At 48.4% G+C, this 21314-nt stretch overlaps 1 protein-coding gene across 3 annotated transcripts in view; it reads right to left on the bottom strand.

The window, feature by feature from the left end:
• MAPK8IP1 (mitogen-activated protein kinase 8 interacting protein 1) overlaps positions 1-21314 on the bottom strand; it is a 136201-nt gene that overhangs the window by 38435 nt on the left and 76452 nt on the right. For all 3 annotated transcript variants that reach the window (XM_089686766.1, XM_089686767.1, XM_089686768.1), the window contains exons 2-3: positions 19061-19175; positions 10259-10483 (exon numbers count right to left, since the gene is read on the bottom strand). In XM_089686766.1, the coding sequence (XP_089542892.1) occupies positions 10259-10483; positions 19061-19175 (340 nt within the window). The remainder of the gene's footprint in view (positions 1-10258; positions 10484-19060; positions 19176-21314) is intronic.

Below are 21314 nucleotides of genomic sequence, written 5' to 3'. Positions count from 1 at the left end.
TTTAAGGGGTTGAATAATTGTGGCAATGAAGAAACCACATAAGAACCATTTACTACTGTATTACATAAACAATTGATGTCATTTTAGTTGCATTTGGGTAGTTACAACGTCCTTGTAGGATTTGATTCTGAATACAATTCCAAATGTACACTATAGTCCCTAAACCCCTTTACAGCATTGGGGGTTGAATAATTTTGGCCACAACTGTATATATATATATATGATGGGAAATCCACTTTAACAATCATTGCTGATTGGTTGCTCTGTGCGCAGTATTCTGCTCAATGCAGTTTATATGAATGTTATATAAAAGCCAATGACATCTTATTGACAATAAAAATAAAGAATATATAGATAATAAATAATATAGTTATTATAATAACAACAATAATAATAAAAAAATAAAATATAGAAATGAAATAAAGAAAAACAAATATACAGAAGCAGCATCAGACCTGTTGTATAAAGAATACACAAGCATGAGGTTCAGTGATCTGCCCATCCAATCCTCCCAGATACTAGAATGGTAGCTCCTGCATTGATGCAGCGCACGCACCTCCCTCCGCTCCCAGAATAATGGCCTCTCTCTGTACCCTGATCACCGCAGGACAGGCCGGCTGCCAGCCCCTGTGAACACCCCGCGTGTTGTTTACCAGATGCTGAGATCCTGCCAGGAGAGAAGTGCTAACCTACAAAAACAGCCCGGTCCGGGGCCAACTGTTTATTGGACGAAAACGTTACACAACTGTGACCACAGCTGGACAAAAACACTGATGACAAAAAAGAGGCTTTAATTGGATGAGGTAAGCTGAGTCTAAAAAAGGACCTTTATAATCCCAACCCCAGCACCACCTGCCTGGAGTTTGCATGTTCTCCCTGTGACTTTGTGGGTTTCCTCTGGGTACTCCGGTTTCCTCCCACACTCCAGAGACATGCTGATAGGTTAATTGGTTCCTTTCTAGACTGGCCCTAGTATGTGTATGTATGAATGTGAGTTAGGGACCTTAGATTGTACGCTCCTTGAGGGTTAGGGACTGATGTGAATGTACAATATATATGTAAAGTGCTGTGTAAATGGACGGCACTATATAAGTATCTGAAATAAATATCTAATTCCCAATAAATTCATATTGCGGTCAACCAATCCTTACATGTGGTGGCTGCATTTGTTTTCCTAATACTTTTTTTTAAAACTGATTTTACATTATGGAGAGTGCAGCAGAATAATTAAGGTGCTGGGGTCTAGTTATAAAACAAAAAAAAACCATTTGCTTTGTGAATAATTCCTGTAATGTATCCAATATGCGTGTTTACTATCATTATCCGCGCCATCTAGTGGCCATAATGCTGTATTTTCCTGATTGCAGTATTTCAGGAACATTGCACATTATGGAAACTAGATGGAGCTGGTGATCACAGGAAATACGCATTTTAGGAACACATCACAGGGATTATAGAAGATATTCATTTGCACAGGATTTTTAATTTTAAAAAGTAGACTGATCTGTGTCAGAATGGACAGGACCAGAGACTCAAACAAGGTGGTCGCATCTCTGAAAGAAGCTAATGAGTGACTCATCTAACTAACTTGTCCTCAAATGAAGTGGGGAAGGGTTAGAACCCCTAACCCAATTCAAAGCAAAGTGACAGGTTCTCTTGAAAGCCCAACACTCCACCCATGGATACAGAGAGATTTTCCCCAGAATACTTTTTTCAGCCACTAGATGTCAGGTCAGGATCATTAAACGCACTTCCTCTGAGCCCAGGTCATCTCGGACCTGCTCATAGCTTATGACTGGACAGTGAAAGGAGAAGCAGCACAGTGATGAGCTCACCTCTCTCTCTCTCTGGCCTCTCCTCCTATCAGAATGCTTCTTGTCTGCACATGAACTGATTGGCTCCTGGTGCTGCTTCTCCTTCTCACACATTGTTGTATTAATTAATAAAGGACTGCATAACATAACATTGGTGTCAGTGGCAGGAATAGTGCCCCATCATTGGTGTCAGTGAGAGGAATAGTTCCATAACACTGGTGTCAGTGGTAGGAATAGTGCCCCATCATTGGTGTCAGTGGGAAGAATAGTGCCATAACATTGGTGTCAGTGGTAGGAATAGTGCCCCATCATTGCATCATTGTTGTCAGTGGGAGGAATAGTGCCCCATCATTGGTGTCAGTTGTAGGAATAGTGCCTCATCATTGGTGTCAGTTGTAGGAACAGTGCCCCATCACTGGTGTCAGTAATAGGAATAGTGCCCCATCATTGGTATCAGTTGTAGGAATAGCGCCCCATCATTGGTGTCAGTAATAGGAATAGTGCCCCAACATTGGTGTCAGTAATAGGAATAGTGCCCCAACATTGGTGTCAGTTGTAGGAATAGCGCCCCATCATTGGTGTCAGTAGTAGGAATAGCGCCCCATCATTGGTATCAGTTGTAGGAACAGTGCCCCATCATTGGTATTAGTGGGAGGAATAGTGCCCCATCATTGGTGTCAGTAGTAGGAATAGTGCCCCATCATTGATATCAGTTGTAGGAATAGTGCCCCATCATTGGTGTCAGTGGTAGGAATTGCGACCCATCATTGGTGTCAGTGGTAGGAATAGTGCCCCATCATTGATATCAGTTGTAGGAATAGTGCCCCATCATTGGTGTCAGTGGAGGAATAGTGCCCCATCATTGATATCAGTTGTAGGAATAGTGCCCCATCATTGGTGTCAGTTGTAGGAATAGTGCCCCATCATTGGTGTCAGTTGTAGGAATAGTGCCCCATCATTGGTGTCAGTTGTAGGAATAGTGCCCCATCAATGGTGTCAGTTGTAGGAACAGCGCCCCATCATTGGTGTCAGTAACAGTATTATACCCCATTGTTGGTGTCATTAGAAGGAATAGTGCCTGGTATCAGTGGGTGAAATAGTGCCCCAAGGGCCTGATAAAGGCAAGCAAAGGGCCAGATCTGGCCCATGGGCAGCAGTTTGGAAACCACTGTTTTAGAGTGTTGAGTACTATAAAAAAACACAGCAATGCATAGAGGTGTATTTGTTTTTAAAGATTGCATAGCTGTTCATCTATCAAAACTGGATGCAAATTTGTTCTGCGTGAATGGGATGACATCAAATGTTCTCAGGCTGTATTCTCTGCAGATCAAATGCTTTTCATTGAAAAAAAAAAAGTGTGATTGGGAAAAATACCACATTATGCCCCCTAGATGGAGCTGAGGAGCATACTTCCTATGATACGCAGCCCCATCTAGTGGCCATAATGTAGTAATTTCCCCATTCATCTTTTTTTTTTTTCAATGAATACCATTCGATCTGCAGAGAATACAGCCTGAGAACATGTGATTTTGCTCCATTCGTATAGAAAGAATTTACAGTTTTGATGAATGAACAGCAATAGAAATGTAGTATAAATGGTCTTTGGGTGCCGGTGCTTGCCTATTATTAAGGCAGAGGGAAGAATGAGGACTGCAGATGCAATTATCACTTTTAAATGCACCTATTGGCTCATTTACACTTCCATTTCATGGTGATGTTACCTGCGTGATAGCTCAACGCACTAAAGCAATGCACCTGCATTGGTGTGCGCCGTAATGTGGTGTGTGCAGTACCGTGGAGTGTGCCGAAACGTGGTGTGCGCCGCAACGTGGTGTGCGCTGTAACGTGGTGTGTGTCGTAACTTGGTGTGTCTCGTAACGTGGTGTGCGTCATAGGTGTGTGCCGTAACGTGGTGTGCGCCGTAACGTGGTGTGCGTCGTAACATGGTGTGCTTCGTAGGTGTGTGCTGTAACGTGGTGTGTGTCGTAGGTGTGTGCCATAACGTGGTGTGTGTCGTAGGTGTGTGCCGTAACGTGGTGTGTGCCGTAACGTGGTGTGCGCCGTAATGTGGTGTGTGTCGTAACGTGGTGTGCGCCGTAATGTGGTGTGCGCCGTAACGTGGTGTGTGTCGTAACGTGGTGTGCGCCGTAACGTGGTGTGCGCCGTAACGTGGTGTGTGTCGTAACGTGGTGTGCGCCGTAACGTGGTGTGCGCCGTAACGTGGTGTGCGCCGTAACGTGGTGTGCGCCATAATGTGGTGTGTGCCGTAACGTGGTGTGTGCCGTAACGTGGTATCGCCGTAAGGCGGTGTGCGCCGTAATGTGGTGTGTGCCGTAAAAAAGTGTGCGCCATAACGTGGTGTGCGCCGAAACGTGGTGTGCGCCGTAATGTGGTGTGTGCCATAACGTGGTGTGCGCCGTAACGTGGTGTGCGCCAAAACGTGGTGTGCGCCAAAACGTGGTGTGTGCCGTAACGTGGTGTGTGCTGTAACCATTGTGGCACAAAGGGGTCAGGTCTGATTTTCAGCATGTCCGGGTGTGTTGGCCGGCCATTTTTTTTTTATAACATGCAGTTAACGCACCGCAAAGACGTAAATGGGCCCTCATATGTATTTTGTTCCAAAAAAAAGGTCACCTTTGATTTGTATTAGTCAGCCTGAGGACACTTTCATCAGGAAAAATGCAAATTGGTGTGGTGTGCGCTGCGCCCACATCGCCCGGCCCTGACTGAGAGCCTTTGTGTCACATCCATATAATGGGGTGGGTGACGGATGGTGTCAGGCAGAGGAATCTCGGATGACTCAACACGGCCTGACCTGTCATTTCCCCGGCTGCTGTAACCATGGCGACCAACGCTAATGGGGCAGAAGGATCCGCAAGAGAGGGAGAGGTGGACAACACTGCGGAAATGGGGGAAAAACAGAGCGGGCCGGGAGTCAGAGGCCAGGTAGAGGGGTCACTGGGAGACATGGGGGGATGTAAGTCCTCGGCCAGCTCTCATCCCATTAGCAGCCCCTGATAGGATTACACGTTCGCTATTAGCGGAGATTACACGGCGAGGAGGACGGTGCGTCTGTCAGCGTATATTGTGATGTGATGTGATGTGACATAAAGCCCCTGACCAGGGGAACGTCACCGCTAACACCAACCGTCCTATAGAAGGCCTGTCACTACACCACACTCAGCCCTGCATAAACATCAGACCTCCATACACATTCATGTCACCCATTCCCTGCCAGGACCTCCAGACACATTCATGTCACCCATTCCCTGCCAGGACCTCCATACACATTCATGTCACCCATTCCCTGCCAGGACCTCCATACACATTCATGTCACCCATTCCCTGCCAAGACCTCCAGACACATTCATGTCACCCATTCCCTGCCAGGACCTCCATACACATTCATGTCACCCATTCCCTGCCAGGACCTCCATACACATTCATGTCACCCATTCCCTGCCAGGACCTCCATACACATTCATGTCACCCATTCCCTGCCAGGACCTCCATACACATTCATGTCACCCATTCCCTGCCAGGACCTCCATACACATTCATCTCCCCCATTCCCTGCCAGGACCTCCATACACATTCATGTCACCCATTCCCTGCCAGGACCTCCATACACATTCATCTCCCCCATTCCCTGCCAGGACCTCCATACACATTCATCTCACCCATTCCCTGCCAGGACCTCCACACACATTCATCTCACCCATTCCCTGCCAAGACCTACATACACATTCATGTCACCCATTCCCTGCCAGGACCTCCACACACATTCATCTCACCCATTCCCTGCCAGGACCTACATACACATTCATGTCACCCATTCCCTGCCAGGACCTCCACACACATTCATCTCACCCATTCCCCGCCAGGACCTCCACAGACATTCATGTCACCCATTCCCCGCCAGGATCTCCATATGGATTCATCTCACCCATTCCCTGCTAGGACCTCCAGGCACATTCATGTCACCCATTCCCTGCCAGGACCTCCATACACATTCATATCACCCATTCCCTGCCAGGACCTCTATAGACATTCATCTCACCCATTCCCTGCCAGGACCTCCATACGCATTCATCTCACCCATTCCCTGCCAGGGGCTACATACGCATTCATCTCACCCATTCCCTGCCAGGACCTCCATACGCATTCATCTCACCCATTCCCTGCCAGGACCTCCATACGCATTCATCTCACCCATTCCCTGCCAGGACTTCCATAGACATTCATGTCACCCATTCCCCGCCAGGACCTCCATACGCATTCATCTCACCCATTCCCTGCCAGGACCTACATACACATTCATGTCACCCATTCCCTGCCAGGACCTCCACACACATTCATCTCACCCATTCCCCGCCAGGACCTCCACAGACATTCATGTCACCCATTCCCCGCCAGGATCTCCATATGGATTCATCTCACCCATTCCCTGCTAGGACCTCCAGGCACATTCATGTCACCCATTCCCTGCCAGGACCTCCATACACATTCATATCACCCATTCCCTGCCAGGACCTCTATAGACATTCATCTCACCCATTCCCTGCCAGGACCTCCATACGCATTCATCTCACCCATTCCCTGCCAGGGGCTACATACGCATTCATCTCACCCATTCCCTGCCAGGACCTCCATACGCATTCATCTCACCCATTCCCTGCCAGGACCTCCATACGCATTCATCTCACCCATTCCCTGCCAGGACTTCCATAGACATTCATGTCACCCATTCCCCGCCAGGACCTCCATACGCATTCATCTCACCCATTCCCTGCCAGGGGCTACATACGCATTCATCTCACCCATTCCCTGCCAGGACCTCCATACGCATTCATGTCACCCATTCCCTGCCAGGACCTCCATACACATTCATCTCACCCATTCCCTGCCAGGACCTTGTGTGTAATGTGTGTATTGCGTGTAATGTGTGTATTTTGTGTAATGTGTGTAATGTATGTAATGTGTGTATTGTATGTAATGTGTGTATTGTGTGTATTGTGTGTAATGTGTGTATTGTGTATATTGCGTGTATTGTGTGTAATGTGTGTCTTGTATGTATTGTATGTAATGTGCCATCATACATGTTACAATCTGACCATACAATCTCTGAAAAATAGCTTTTTAGATTTACCAAAACGATGCGATATCAGCGCCTACCGAATCTGTCCATCTGTGTCCAAACAGGTCCGTGTACTACATAGTTGTTGGTAGATCTAAAGGAGATTGTACAATCAGATTGCAAGGTGTATGATGAGCAGATACCAACAACCACGAAATATGAGGGCTTTCCCTAACAATCCATGGGGTTTTGATCCAATCAAACAGATCTTTCCTCTACACAGCTGTTGGCTGAATTCCAATCCATCTATGGCCACCTTATGATATAACAATCATATGACGACCTACCTTACCAATCTGTTATCTGTTGCAAGGTGTATGGCCAAGATGTACCGACAACCATGTAATGCAATGGTCTACCTTAACAATCTGTTGAGTTTTGATCCAATCAGATTGGTCCGCGCCCTACATAGCTCTTGGTAGACCTAAATGACATTTTAAAATCAGATTGCAATATGTATGGTCAGCATTAGATACCGACAACCACGTCTTGTGACGGTCTCCATTAACAAGCCATTGTGTTTCCATCCAATCAGATAGGTATTTGCCTTACATAGCAATTTCAATCCATTTTTGGCAACCTTAAGCTATTTTACAATCAGATTGCAAGGTGTATGGCCAAGATTTACCGACAACTATGTAATGCACTGGTCTACCTTAACAATCTGTTGAGTTTTGATCCAATCAGATTGGCCCGTGCCCTACCTGTTGGTAGACTTAAATAATATTTTACAATCAGATTGCAATGTGTATGGCCAAGATATACTAACAATCCTGTGACGACCAGCAGTAACAATCTGTCGAGTTTCGATCCAATCAGATTGGTTTGCACCCTACATAGCTGTTGTAGACTTAAGTAATACTTTACAGTCAGATTGGAAGGTGTGTGGCCAAGATTTACCGTCAACCATGTAATATGCTGGTCTATCTTTCCAATCCATCACGTTTCGATGCAATCAGATTGGCCCGTGCCCTATATAGCTGTTGGCAGATTTAAATGACATTTTACAGTCAGATTGTAAGGTGTATGGCCGAGATTTACCAACAATCATATGACGACCTACTGTAACAATCAGATTGTAAGGTGTGTGGCCAAGATTTACTGTGAACCATGTAATGTGCTGGTCTGCCTTTCCAATCTATCACGTTTCGATGCAATCAGATTGGCCCGTACCCTACATACCTCTTGGCAGACTAATGCAGGCCATAGACGGGTCGCTTATTGGCTAAAAATTTTTGTCCACACGAAAAATCGGCTGATATTCGCGCCGTTAGTGGGGCCAGCCCGTCGGCCGTTGTTCGTAGATCTTCTCATTTAGTTTTATCGGTCATGCTGGAAAATCTGCAAAAAACGGCCGCTTTTCGTGGACATGGGTGGCAGCATCGGCAACGGGGTTGACCGATTTTTTGATTATCGGCTGAAAATTCAGCCGATTAACGACCCGTCTATGGCCTCCATTAAATTTGTTTCTAAATCAGATTGCAAGGACAAGATTTCCCAAACAATACGATGGCCTACCTTTACAATCCGTCGATCTCGGGTGCAATCAGGTTGTCCCTCGCCCTACATCGTTGCTGGTAGACGTAAAGCAGATTGTACAACCAGATTGCACCGTCTATGGCCAGCTTCAGTCTGCTCTGTTATCTCTAGAATTACATCCAATCTGCATCCTTCTGTATTGATGGGATCTCCAAATTCGTTGTCTCCACATTAACCCACATCCCATCAACTGTCTACAAATACTCGTCTGGCGGTCTTGGAGTCTACAGCTGGCCATACACTCTACAATTTCCTGTCCGATTTCCTTTCCATTCACCTTCCTCTATGTGGTACGAGGGCCTGTCTGATTGGATACAACCAGGGGCGGACTGACCATTTGGTAACTCGGGCACTGCCCAAGGGCCCGGGGTCAGTAGGGGGCCCCATGAGATGCCCCTGGTACCTTTTTCATAGGCTTTTTTGAGTTTGGGCAAGGACATAGGGGCCCCATGATCCCCTATTGCCCGGGGGCCCCATGATCACCTATTGCCCGGGGGCCCCATGATCCCCTATGGCCCGGGGGCCCCATGATCCCCTATGGCCCGCAGGCCCCATGATCCCCTATTGCCCGGGGGGCCCCATGATCCCCTATTGCCCGGGGGCCCCATGATCCCCTATTGCCCGGGGGTCCCATGATCACCTATTGCTCGGGGGCCCCATGATCCCCTATGGCCCGGGGGCCCCATGATCACCTATTGCCCGGGGGCCCCATGATCCCCTATTGCCCGGGGGCCCCATGATCACCTATTGCTCGGGGGCCCCATGATCCCCTATTGCCCGGGGGCCCCATGATCCCCTATTGCCCGGGGGCCCCATGATCACCTATTGCTCGGGGGCCCCATGATCCCCTATGGCCCGGGGGCCCCATGATCCCCTATTGCCCGGGGGGCCCCATGATCCCCTATTGCCCGGGGAGCCCCATGATCCCCTATTGCCCGGGGGGCCCCATGATCCCCTATTGTCCGGGGGGCCCCATGATCCCCCATTGCCCGGGGGCCCCATGATCCCCTATGGCCCGGGGGCCCCATGATCCCCTATTGCCCGGGGGGCCCCATGATCCCCTATTGCCCGGGGGGCCCCATGATCCCCTATTGCCCGGGGGCCCCATGATCCCCTATTGCCCGGGGGTCCCATGATCCCCTATTGCCCGGGGGCCCCATGATCACCTATTGCTCGGGGGCCCCATGATCCCCTATGGCCCGGAGGCCCCATGATCACCTATTGCCCGGGGGCCCCATGATCCCCTATTGCCCGGGGGCCCCATGATCCCCTATTGCCCGGGGGCCCCATGATCACCTATTGCTCGGGGGCCCCATGATCCCCTATTGCCCGGGGGCCCCATGATCCCCTATTGCCCGGGGGCCCCATGATCACCTATTGCTCGGGGGCCCCATGATCCCCTATGGCCCGGGGGCCCCATGATCCCCTATTGCCCGGGGGGCCCCATGATCCCCTATTGCCCGGGGAGCCCCATGATCCCCTATTGCCCGGGGAGCCCCATGATCCCCTATTGCCCGGGGAGCCCCATGATCCCCTATTGCCCGGGGGGCCCCATGATCCCCTATTGTCCGGGGGGCCCCATGATCCCGTATTCCCCGGGGGCCCCATGAGTTGTCAGTCCGCCCCTGGATACAACAGTGTCTCGGTGTGACCTCGTATCGGACGGTTTCTGGTGAATCCAACATTCTCCAGCAAATTGTACAATGTATGGGCAGCCCAATCCCAGGTATACGGTACATCGAGAATATTCTGACCAATCGCAGCTCACCTGTGTGCGCGGGGCCTGTGGGAAGAGGTTGAGGGTGGTCGGTCTCTTGGGTCGGTAGGTGTCCATGGATGGAGGCAGGAACGGTTTGGGGTCCACGGGGGGTCGGATGTCGTCTTCGGGGATCTGGCCGGCATCGATCAGGTCCAGCTGCAGCATCTCCGCCTGGATCCGACTGGCCGCTCCCCCCCCTCCCGAGGCATGACCGGGCTCGGCACGCAGGCGGCTCTGGGGGATCAGGAGACAGAGTCATGGGACCAGAGGGAGAGGGGGGGGGGGGGGGAGGGACACAGTGACATCATCTACTGGGTGGGGGGGACATGACTGCCTGGGGGGACACACACAGAGGGACACCGTGACATCATCTGCTGGGGGGGGAGCAGGAGGGTGGGGGGACATGACTGCCTGGGGGGGGACACACAGAGGGACACCGTGACATCATCTGCTGGAGGGGGGGGGGGGGTAACATGACTGCCTGGGGACACACACACAGAGGGACACAGTGACATCATCTGCTGGAGGGGGGGGTAACATGACTGCTTGGGGGGGGGGACACACACACAGAGGGACACAGTGACATCATCTGCTGGGAGGGGGGGAGCAGGTGGGTGGGGGGGTAACATGACTGCCTGGGGGGGGTAACATGACTGACTGGGGGGGGGGGGTAACATGACTGCCTGGGGGGGGACACACACAGAGGGATACAGTGACATCATCTGCTGGAGGGGGGGTGCAGGAGGGTGGGGGGGTAACATGACTGCCTGGGGGGGACACACACAGAGGGACACAGTGACATCATCTGCTGGGAGGGGGAGCAGGTGGGTGGGGGGTGACATGACTTCCGGGGGGGGGGGGGTAACATGACTGCCTGGGGGGACACACACAGAGGGACACAGTGACATCATCTGCTGGAAGGGGGAGCAGGTGGGTGGGGGGTTACATGACTGCCTGGGGGGACACACACACACAGAGGGACACAGTGACATCATCTGCTGGGGGGGGGTAACATGACTGCTTGGGGGGACACACACAGAGGGTCACAGTGACATCATCTGCTGGAAGGGGGAGCAGGTGGGTGGGGGGGTTACATGACTGCCTGGGGGGGGGGGACACACACACAGAGGGACACAGTGACATCATCTGCTGGGGGGGGGGTAACATGACTGCCTGGGGGGACACACACAGAGGGACACAGTGACATCATCTGCTGTGGGGGGGGTAACATGACTGCCTGGGGGGACACACACAGAGGGTCACAGTGACATCATCTGCTGGAAGGGGGAGCAGGTGGGTGGGGGGGTTACATGACTGCCTGGGGGGGACACACACACAGAGGGACACAGTGACATCATCTGCTGGGGGGGGTAACATGACTGCCAGGGGACACACACACAGAGGAACACAGTGACATCATCTGCTGGGAGGGGGAGCAGGTGGGTGGGTGGGGGGGGTAACACGACTGCCTGGACACACACACACACACACACAGAGGGACACCCCAAGCAGCAAAGTGTCCCCAGAACAATGCCATGGAGGAGAAGAAGCACGAGCAACAGTGACAGATGAGCAACTGGTGGAGCATGAGGAGGACGGTGACACCGGGTGACACCGCGTTACACGAGCGACACTCAAGCAGAATAGTAATCAGCAATACAGAGAGAGGAGGACAGGAAGAGAGCAGATGGACAACACCCAGCCAGGGACACGTGCTGGAAACATGGAGACACACCAACACCCAGACATGACAAGCACAGCACACCATCACACGGCTCCACACACACTACAGGGTTTTTAGAAGCTCAAAATAAGCCAGATGAAAAAAAAAAAGCTGATTGAAAAACGCTGTTTATAAAATGCTTTGTGCCGGCTTGCAGTAGCGTTTAGAAGCACGTCAGAGCGGTTAGGAGCGTTAGCGTTTTATTAGCATTTCTACAGTACATGTAAAAAAAAAAGCGTTTAGGACCGTTTAGCATTTTTTTCTGCTAGAAAAACGCCCCAAAAACCAACAGCTGTTTTTTTTCTTCTCCTAATAGGCTCCATGCACACTTGCGTTTTTCTTAAGGCTCCTAGAAGCTGTTAGCAGCATTTTCTTTTCTGCTCCTAGAACCCTGCTGATAATAGCATTTTTTTTAGCATTTTGGAGTGTTAGGATTTTGATGGCGTTTTTACAGTACATGTAGGGAAAAAAAAAGAGCTAAACAAAAAGCAGGAAAAACGCTCCCAAACATTCTACAATAACAATTTTTGTCTTTCTCCTAATGCAGGCCATAGACGGGTCGAATATTGGCCGATTTTCGCACTGTTAGTGGGTTAATTGGTCGGCCGTTTTTTGCACAGTTTTTTTTACTGGTCATGTTGGAAAATTTGCAGTCAATTTGGATGATCGGCCAATTTTCCCGGCAATGATGGAAGAAGAAGAAAGAAGGAAGATGAAAGAAGAAGAAGAAAGAAGAAGGAAGACGAAGGAAGAAGAAGAAGGAAGACAAAGGAAGAAGAAGAAAGAAGAAGGAAGAAGAAGAAAGACGAAGGAAGAAGAAGAAGGAAGAAGAAGAAGACGAAGGAAGAAGAAGAAGGAAGAAGAAGGAAGAAGAAGAAGGAAGAAGAAGAAGGAAGAAGAAGAAGAAAGAAGAAGGAAGAAGAAGGAAGAAGGAAGAAGAAAAAGAAGGAAGACGAAGAAGAAGAAGGAAGACGAAGAAGGAAGAAGAAGAAAGAAGAAGGAAGTAGACGAAGAAGGAAGGAGAAGAAGAAGAAGGATGAAGAAGAAGGAAGAAAGAAGAAGGAAGAAAGAAGAAGGAAGAAAGAAGAAGGAAGAAGAAGAAGGAAGAAGAAGAAAGAAGGAAGAAGAAGAAGGAAGAAGAAGAAGGAGGAAGAAAGAAGAAGGAAGAAAGAAGAAGGAAGAAGAATAAGGAGGAAAGAAGAAGGAAGAAGAAGGAGGAGGAAAGAAGAAGAAGGAAGTAGAAGGATGAAGAAGACGGAAGGAGAAGAAGGAAGAAAGAAGAAGGAAGAAGACGGAAGAAGAAGGAAGAAAGAAGGAGAAAGAAGAAGGAAGAAAGAAGTTCTTTGATTTTCTATTCTAATCTTTTCTATTCTATTTTAATTGATTTTATTATTTTCTATCCTATTTTGTTTATTATTTTCTACTGTATTCTGCTCTATTCTTTTATTTTCTATTCAGTTTTTTTCCCTCTATTATTTTATTCTCTATTCTATTCTTTTCTATTTCTTTATTTTCTGTTCTATTTTATTCTGTTCTTGTTTTCAAATTCGAATTGGTGCTCAGATTGGTTTTCAAATTTGAATTTGTTTTTTTAATTTGAATCGATTCGAATTTCGCCCAAAATTCATTTAGTTATTTCAGACTCATTTAAATTTGTTGCTATTGTAATTCGGATACATCAGAATCTCCAAATAATGGAAAATTCCTCCAAATTTCGATTCGGAACAAAACGAATTGCACATGTCTAATGACAGCCGTTCAGTTGTATTAACCCCCGCAACACCAAAAGATTCACACTGGTGAATAGTGTCGGTGTGAATAGTAGCGGCAGGATTCATTGATCTATAGTGCGGTCGCTGGCCCTGTTCACTATAATGACAGGTCGCCGGCAGCGACTTTGTGTGCGTCCAGGTGCGACAATTGCAGGTAATCGCTGGCTGTGCAGAGAGCCACAAATAGCTGCAGCCGCCTGCATGCTGTCATAGTGAACAGTCAGTGGCCGTACCTAGCCGCTGAGAGTCGCAGCAGGAACTGCCGCTACAATTTGCTCGCTGGCTACCGGCTTTACTCACTGGCTACCGGCTTTACTCGCTGGCGTGAATGTAGCCTCAGTGACCACACTGTACTGATTAACTGAAGGGTAGAAAAGAGAGGTCACCGACCTGCACAGAGCAGAGCCTGGATCACAAGACTGGCTGAACACATATACACAGCTATCGGCTGGTAAAACAGTTCCTGTATACATATTGTAAAGTGTATCTAAAGATAAAGTATTTGTATTGGGGTGTGCTGATGGGTCAGAACCCCTGTCAGGTTTTTGTTGCTGCCTGTGTCCCCTTTATGACAATTTATTCTTTCTATTTGTCCTGATCACCAGTGTCACCGGGACCAGAAGTAAGAGCAAATCAACATTTTCAGCTGTCACCAGAACACAGATGGAGAGGAAATCCTCCAATATGGACACTTGTTTCAGTGACAGTTTTCTAAGGGCTCATTCACAGTGAAGTTGGGGGGGGGGGTGGTAAAACCCTGAGGTTAAGACATACTTTTACCACACCCCAACCTCTGCTGCAGAGGCAGCAGCCAGGGGTGTACACATGCTGTGGTCACAATGCTTTCCCTCATGTCTGTGGCAAGAATTCTGCCCCCCCCCATGCTGTGGGTGGGTATAGCGTCAGCCAGACAAGACCCATTCAAGTGAATGGGGGGCACTCTGCAACCACATGCAGTTGTGGCACGCTAGTGTGGGAATCACGGGGTTGAAGCAGACAGGAGGTGATACAACGGCTTCTCACCGCCTGTCAAATGCTCTCTGAAGAGTGGTCCAAATATGGATCACTCTTCAGAGTGCACTGATGTGTGCACATGCCCTCAAGATGACACTGCACTATACAATCTGATTGTACAATCTTCTTTGGATCTAACATCATCATCATCTGATTTGATACAAAATTAAAGTGTTACTAAACCCCGGACCCTGCATTCACTATATCTGGTCTCCCACAGTACACACAACATGGAAATGCTAGTGATTTAGTAAATATAAACTGCTAAATGCCTTTTCTCATCAGCAGTTAGAGCAGTCTTGTGACTTCTATCAGTGTAGGAGGAATTTTCATTCTAGGAGGATGCAGGACCCCTGACCTCTGTCTGGACAGTGCTGATTGGCCCTGTGCTGATCCCATGCACCCTCCCAAGGAAAAAAAAACCTCTCTAGCAATACACCAAACGGAGCATGTGCAGCTTGCCCCCAAGGCTCTTTTCTATCAGCAGATTGATTGGGGACACTGGAAGAAGGGGAGGATCAGAGAAGACAGGATCACACAGCCTTTTTACACAATGTGGAGGATTAACCCCTTAGGTTCCACAGTGAGTATAACAAGCATGCTTTACTGCATATACAGACTGATTGTACTGTTGTGTGTTTAGTAACACTTTAATAGATTGTTTCCCTTTGTCCTCGTAGGACATGGGAAGATGGTGCAGAGAATTCATTGAACCAGCCGCCTCTTTTCTTGGAACACCCAAGTCCTCCAGGCAAACTCTGTTCTAGAAACAACAGCAGCCAATCAAATTGCATCTGCGGCACCACGAGTCTGGTCTTGGCTTGGACCGCTGGAGAGGAGATACAAGCGCCTCAAGAAAGCCCCTGCCATGTGTGGGGCTCCCGACACCACCATATGGGGAGCGTATGGGGAGGAGATGGCAGAGACTCAGCTAGGCAGGCGAGCCAATGCAAATTCTCTGCCCGGATTCTGCAGAACAGAGCCGGCTGGATGGAGCTTCCCGGACTGTCTTCTGAATTTACGGAGACTAGCGCTGACACCTAAAGGGCAACTCCGGACACATGCCATTAAAACGCATACACAGGAACCGCCTTACCTGCCAAAAAACGAGTGCATGCTCTCAGGATCCGCTCAGACGGGCTGAGCAGTGCGATTGTACGCCGTAATGAGGCCGCTGGCGGGACAGCGCTGGACACTATGCTGCTGCAGAACGTCTTTTCTTCTCTTTGGGCTGCCTGTGGGCATTGTGAGTCCTCCCTCCTGTATGTCTACCTATATACGTCCTTCTCCTGCCCACCATACCTCATCTTACAGGGAGGGTACCCCGCCTACAGCCTGATATTTTATTTCTGCTGGACTGTAACTGTGTTCACCCTGAGATCATCACAGAGGACAAGGGGGCACTCTTTACATCTGGAGGAAAAGAGATTTAGCCGGGTTCACACTGATGCCTTGCAGAATTTGCAGCGTTTTCTGTGCGAATTCCGCTCCACACCCAAATCGCACCCCGTTCATGTGAACCACTGCAAGTGTGTTAAGCAGGGGCGGACTGACAACTCATGGGGCCCCCGGGCAATAGGGGATTATGGGGCCCCTGTGTCCTTGCCCAAACTCAAAAAAGCCTATGAAAAAGGTACCAGGGGCATCTCATGGGGCCCCCTACTGACCCCAGGCCCTCAGGCAGTGCCCGAGTTTCCAAATGGTCAGTCCGCCCCTGGTGTTAAGTTAACAACACCCTGAAAGTGGTCCGCAAAATGCGGTGCGATGTGCAGAATCGGATCACGTAGGTGTGAATACACATGGGATCCGATTGTAGTGAGGACCAAAAAAAGGTCCTGCATGTTTTGGGTGCGGGTACGGTGCAATTAGAGGCATACAAAATGTGCAGCTCCAAACGCACTGCACACAAATCGCATGTGATTTGCACAGGAATGCGGTGCGGTTCCTGTGCAAATCACATGCGATGTACCCAGGGGCAGACTGACCATTTGGAAACTCGGGCACTGCCCGAGGGCTCGGGGTCAGTAGGGGGCCCCATGAGATGCCCCTGGTACCTTTTTTCATAGGCTTTTTTGAGTTTGGGCAAGGACACAGGGGCCCCATGATCCCCTATTGCCCGGGGGCCCCATGAGTTGTCAGTCTGCCCCTGGATGTACCACACTGCATATATGTGAACCCGGGCTTAATTTCCAAATACGGAAAGGCTTCTTCACAGTAAGAGCTGTAAAAATGTGGAATAGACTCCCTCAAGAGTTGGTTCTGGCCAGCTCAGTGGATTGCTTCAAAAAAGTATTGGATTCTTTCCTAGATACACAGAATATAACTGGATACTAACATTTATAGGTAAAGTTGATCCAGGGAATATCTGATTGCCTCTCGGGGGATCAGGAAGGAAATTTTTCCCCTGCAGGAGCAAATTGGATCATGCTTTGCTGGGATTTTTGCCTTCCTCTGGATCAAGTGTGGAGATAGGATTATAACTTTTTTGTTTTTTATGGTTGAACTGGATGGACTTTTGTCTTTTTTCAGCCAGACTTCTGCAGGCCATAGACGGTTTTTCGTCCGAAAGAACAATCGTCCGATTTTCGCACTGTTAGTGGGGCAATGGCATCGGCTGATTTTCGCACTGTTAGTGGGGCAATGGCATCGGCTGATTTTCGCACTGTTAGTGGGGCAATGGCATCGGCTGATTTTCGCACTGTTAGTGGGGCAATGGCATCGGCTGATTTTCGCACTGTTAGTGGGGCAATGGCATTGGCTGATTTTCACACTGTTAATGGGGCAACGGCATCGGCTGATTTTCGCACTGTTAGTGGGGCAATGGCATCGGCTGATTTTCGCACTGTTAGTGGGGCAATGGCATCGGCCGATTTTTGCAGTTCCTCCTCATTTCTTTTATCGGTCATGCTGAAAAATTTGTGAAAAACAGCCAATTTTCGCAATCATTGGTGGCAACATCGGTGTACAGAACGACCGATGTTTCGTTTTTTGGATGAAAAATCAGCCGATAAACGAACCGTCTATGGCCTGCATAAATATGTAATTTTGAGTAAGGCTCCATGTACACGGGACACTTCTGAACGATGGAAACTGACTGCTGGAAAACGTAGGTTAAAAAACATCTGTTTAGCCGCGTTTATGCGCATTTGCGTTTAGAAGCGTTTTTAAAAGATCCCCCCAGGAGACCTTCCAAAATGCCCAGAATGCACTGAAAAACAGTAAATAATTAACTATTTCAGACATTTTGAGAGAAATAGAGAGAGCAGAAGCAGAGAGAGCAGTATGTGTTGAGATGACCTGTCTTTTTTTTTTTGTGGTGTTTGGATGTATTCCAGCTCATTTCTGTGCAGAAATGATTGCAGCAGTGTCCAACATATTTTCTTTTCTGGGAAACTTCAAAGTATGGTGTACCGGGTCCATTTGAGTACCGGGAAAACGCTTTGCATGTATTTTTCATGATGAAATAGGCTCTGGACAGCATCTGGAAATGGAAGAATTAAAAAAAATTTCCGAATGCAAACGCTTGTAAACGCAGTTAGCCACGTTTACAAGCGTTTGGAACGCTGATAAAATCTACTCCTGAACGCAAGTTTGGTGCATTCAAAAAAACGACTGTAAACTCAACTGCCTGTAAAGGACGACGTGTACACGGACACATAGGAAAACATTAGGGAGAGTTCAGGGGCTGCTGAAAACAATGCAGAAAAGCTCCTAAACGTGAGTTTATCATCTGCAGTGTACATGGAGCCTTACAATGATGCAAAATGATCAATAATAATCCCCCCCGGCCGATCGAGTTAGTTCGATGAAATCTGAAGGAATCGATCGGAAGGAAAGTTATGGCTATTCCATTGTTTGTGATTTTGATTGTCTTGGTTGGATCACGCGTCGATCGGATAATAAAATTGAAGCGTGTCACGCAGGGGCGGACTGACCATTTGGAAACTCAGGCAGTGCCCGAGGGCCCGGGGCCAGTAGGGGGCCCCATGAGATGCCCCGGTTCCTTTTTTGGAGTTTGGGCAAGGACACAGGGGCCCCATGATCCCCTATTGCCCGGGGGCCCCATGAGTTGTCAGTCCGCCCCTGCGTGTGTGGCTCCAGCCATTTATTGGATGGAGTTTGGAGGTGTTCAGATTTCTGTCGGGGGGTTTTATTGCTGGGACCCCATGAAGGGGATGTGGACACACCTTTCCTCTCTCGCCCATATGGGAAATGCTGAATATACATTGACTCCTGCCAAGCACACACACATGTGCACACAGAGAGCAGCCAGCATGGCCTGGTGTTGGTTCATCTGCTCACCTTGCAGTGCCGGCTGTCATTGCAGTGCAAACTGATTCCACATTCATCGGTGATCTCGGTGATCTCTGATAAATCTTCATCTTCAAATTCTTCCAGTGTGATGTCATGCGTGAGCCTGGCGACAATAACAGCGGGCATGAGGACATCATCAGCAGGCCATAGACATTAAACAACCAGCAATATACAAATTTGTATCTGCCAAGCACGCATGCACCACCCACCCATCCATGTCTCCATGCTTTATTTTTTTTTTGAGAAATCACTTGAAAAACACCCTCCTAAGAACTCTAGCAGCAGCCATCTTGAATAAGGGCAGATGATTCATGTAGTATTTACTTTCTGGAATCCATCCACCCTTAGCTCAGGCATGCAGGGTGCGCTTAAAGTGGAGCTCCACCCAAAAGGGGAAGTTATATCTTAAGGACTGCTCCCCCGCTCCCCATTAAGGATTGGCACCTTTGGGGGGCAGGTACCCAAATTTCAAAGGTACCCGCTCCCACTTCCGGTCTGATCGCCTAGGCAACTGGAAGTGGAAGGTGTCCTCCCTCCCTGTAGTCTTTTGGGACACGTGACAGGTCCCAGAAGGCTACAGGACCATTCATGAAGCGCAGCGCTACTCGCACATGCGCAGTGGGTACCCGGCTGTGAAGCCGCAAGCTGTCACAGCCGGGTGCCCACACTGAAGATGCCGGCCTCCTGGAATACAAGAGCACGGCCAGTGAAACGGGCTGCGGGGGACACACCACGGGACCGAGGGACAGGTAAGTGGCTGTTTTTTTAAAAGTCAGCAGCTACAGTTTTTGTAGCTGCTGACTTTTATTTTTTGACAGGGTGAGTGGAACTCCGCTTTAAATGAGAAAGCCCCTCCTCCCCTCTTCCAGATGAATGAAAAAAAAAATGCTAATGAAGACTCCTGGGATGTATGACATCATTTTGTCCTAGGCTAGAAACCAGGAAGCAACTGAAGAAATGTAAAAAAAAAAAAAAATTAAAACATAAATATAATATACCTTCCTATTTACTAATGCTAGCAGGAAAAGGCTTTTTATGTATTTACATGCTTGCTGTACCATATTTCTGTTACTGTACTACATACAATATAAAATTTGAACATTCACACTTAGAGAGTCCCTGTATTTTGTTGGATTTCACAGCCTCCCTGACTGCATTTTACGCCTTGTTCTTGGTCCTAATAAACCCAGGACTATAAAATAAGGGACAATGTCCCTAGGAATACGGTCCCGACCATATAAAATGTTGTGTGGCGTATTTCCAAGACCTCTTCCACCCAGGACACAATTTTCTGCCAATATCAATCCAATTCAATTACAATGAGTTAAATGAAATAATTTGCTCATTAAGCCGTCATCCGCTACCTAATTAGACCTAGATGATTGTAGTGGGAAAATAAATCGGGAACAGGAGCTGCAAACATGAGCCACTCAGCCTTACTGAATACAGCTACTGTACCCCAGAGCAGACTTCCGTCCCTGTCAGCATACAGAGGTAGTATTAAATAGAAGAAATAATAATAAAAAAAAAGAACAATAATAAATGACCAGTTGCTATGGTTAACTGATCGTTTTCTTGTTAAGTTTTCAAAAGGGTGGGTGAGAGTTAAAATATCGGTTTTGATTTCCACCTGTGACCCAGTGGGAAGATTTTCCCCCACTTCCTGTCCTTGTGACACCTGTACAAGAAAAGGAGGAGGGGTCCAGTTGTCAGGGTGGCAGGTGATGGGTAGATTGCAACCAACCACTCCGTGCTGCCTCTCAGACCTCAGATCAAAATGGCATTGTGAATGCAAAGCTGGGGGAAGTACTCAGTTCTGACAAGTCACAGACATGTGGAGACCTGGGATTACTGTTGGGTGTCACAGCAACTGGTGAGTAAATTTTACAAAAGGGAGGGGAGGTATTTTTGGTTGTGGAGGAAAGATGTGTGGTAATTATTCCTGACCTCTGCATTACATACTACTGACCTCTGAATTACTTATTCTTGACCTCTGCATTACATACTACTGACCTCTGCGTTACATACTACTGACTTCTGCGTTACATACGCCTGACCTCTGCATTACATACTACTGACCTCTGCGTTACATACTACTGACCTCTGCATTACGTACTACTGACCTCTGAGTTACATACTCCTGACCTCTGAGTTACATACTCCTGACCTCTGCATTACATACTACTGACCTCTGAGTTACATACTACTGACCTCTGCATTACATACTACTGACCTCGAGTTA

Source organism: Staurois parvus, unplaced genomic scaffold, assembly GCF_062004578.1.
Source record: "Staurois parvus isolate SC_StPar_1 unplaced genomic scaffold, SC_StPar_1.0 ptg000410l, whole genome shotgun sequence".
Lineage (NCBI taxonomy): Eukaryota > Metazoa > Chordata > Amphibia > Anura > Ranidae > Staurois > Staurois parvus.
The sequence above is the reverse complement of the archived record's forward strand: the minus strand, read 5'-3'. Positions and strand labels throughout refer to the sequence as shown.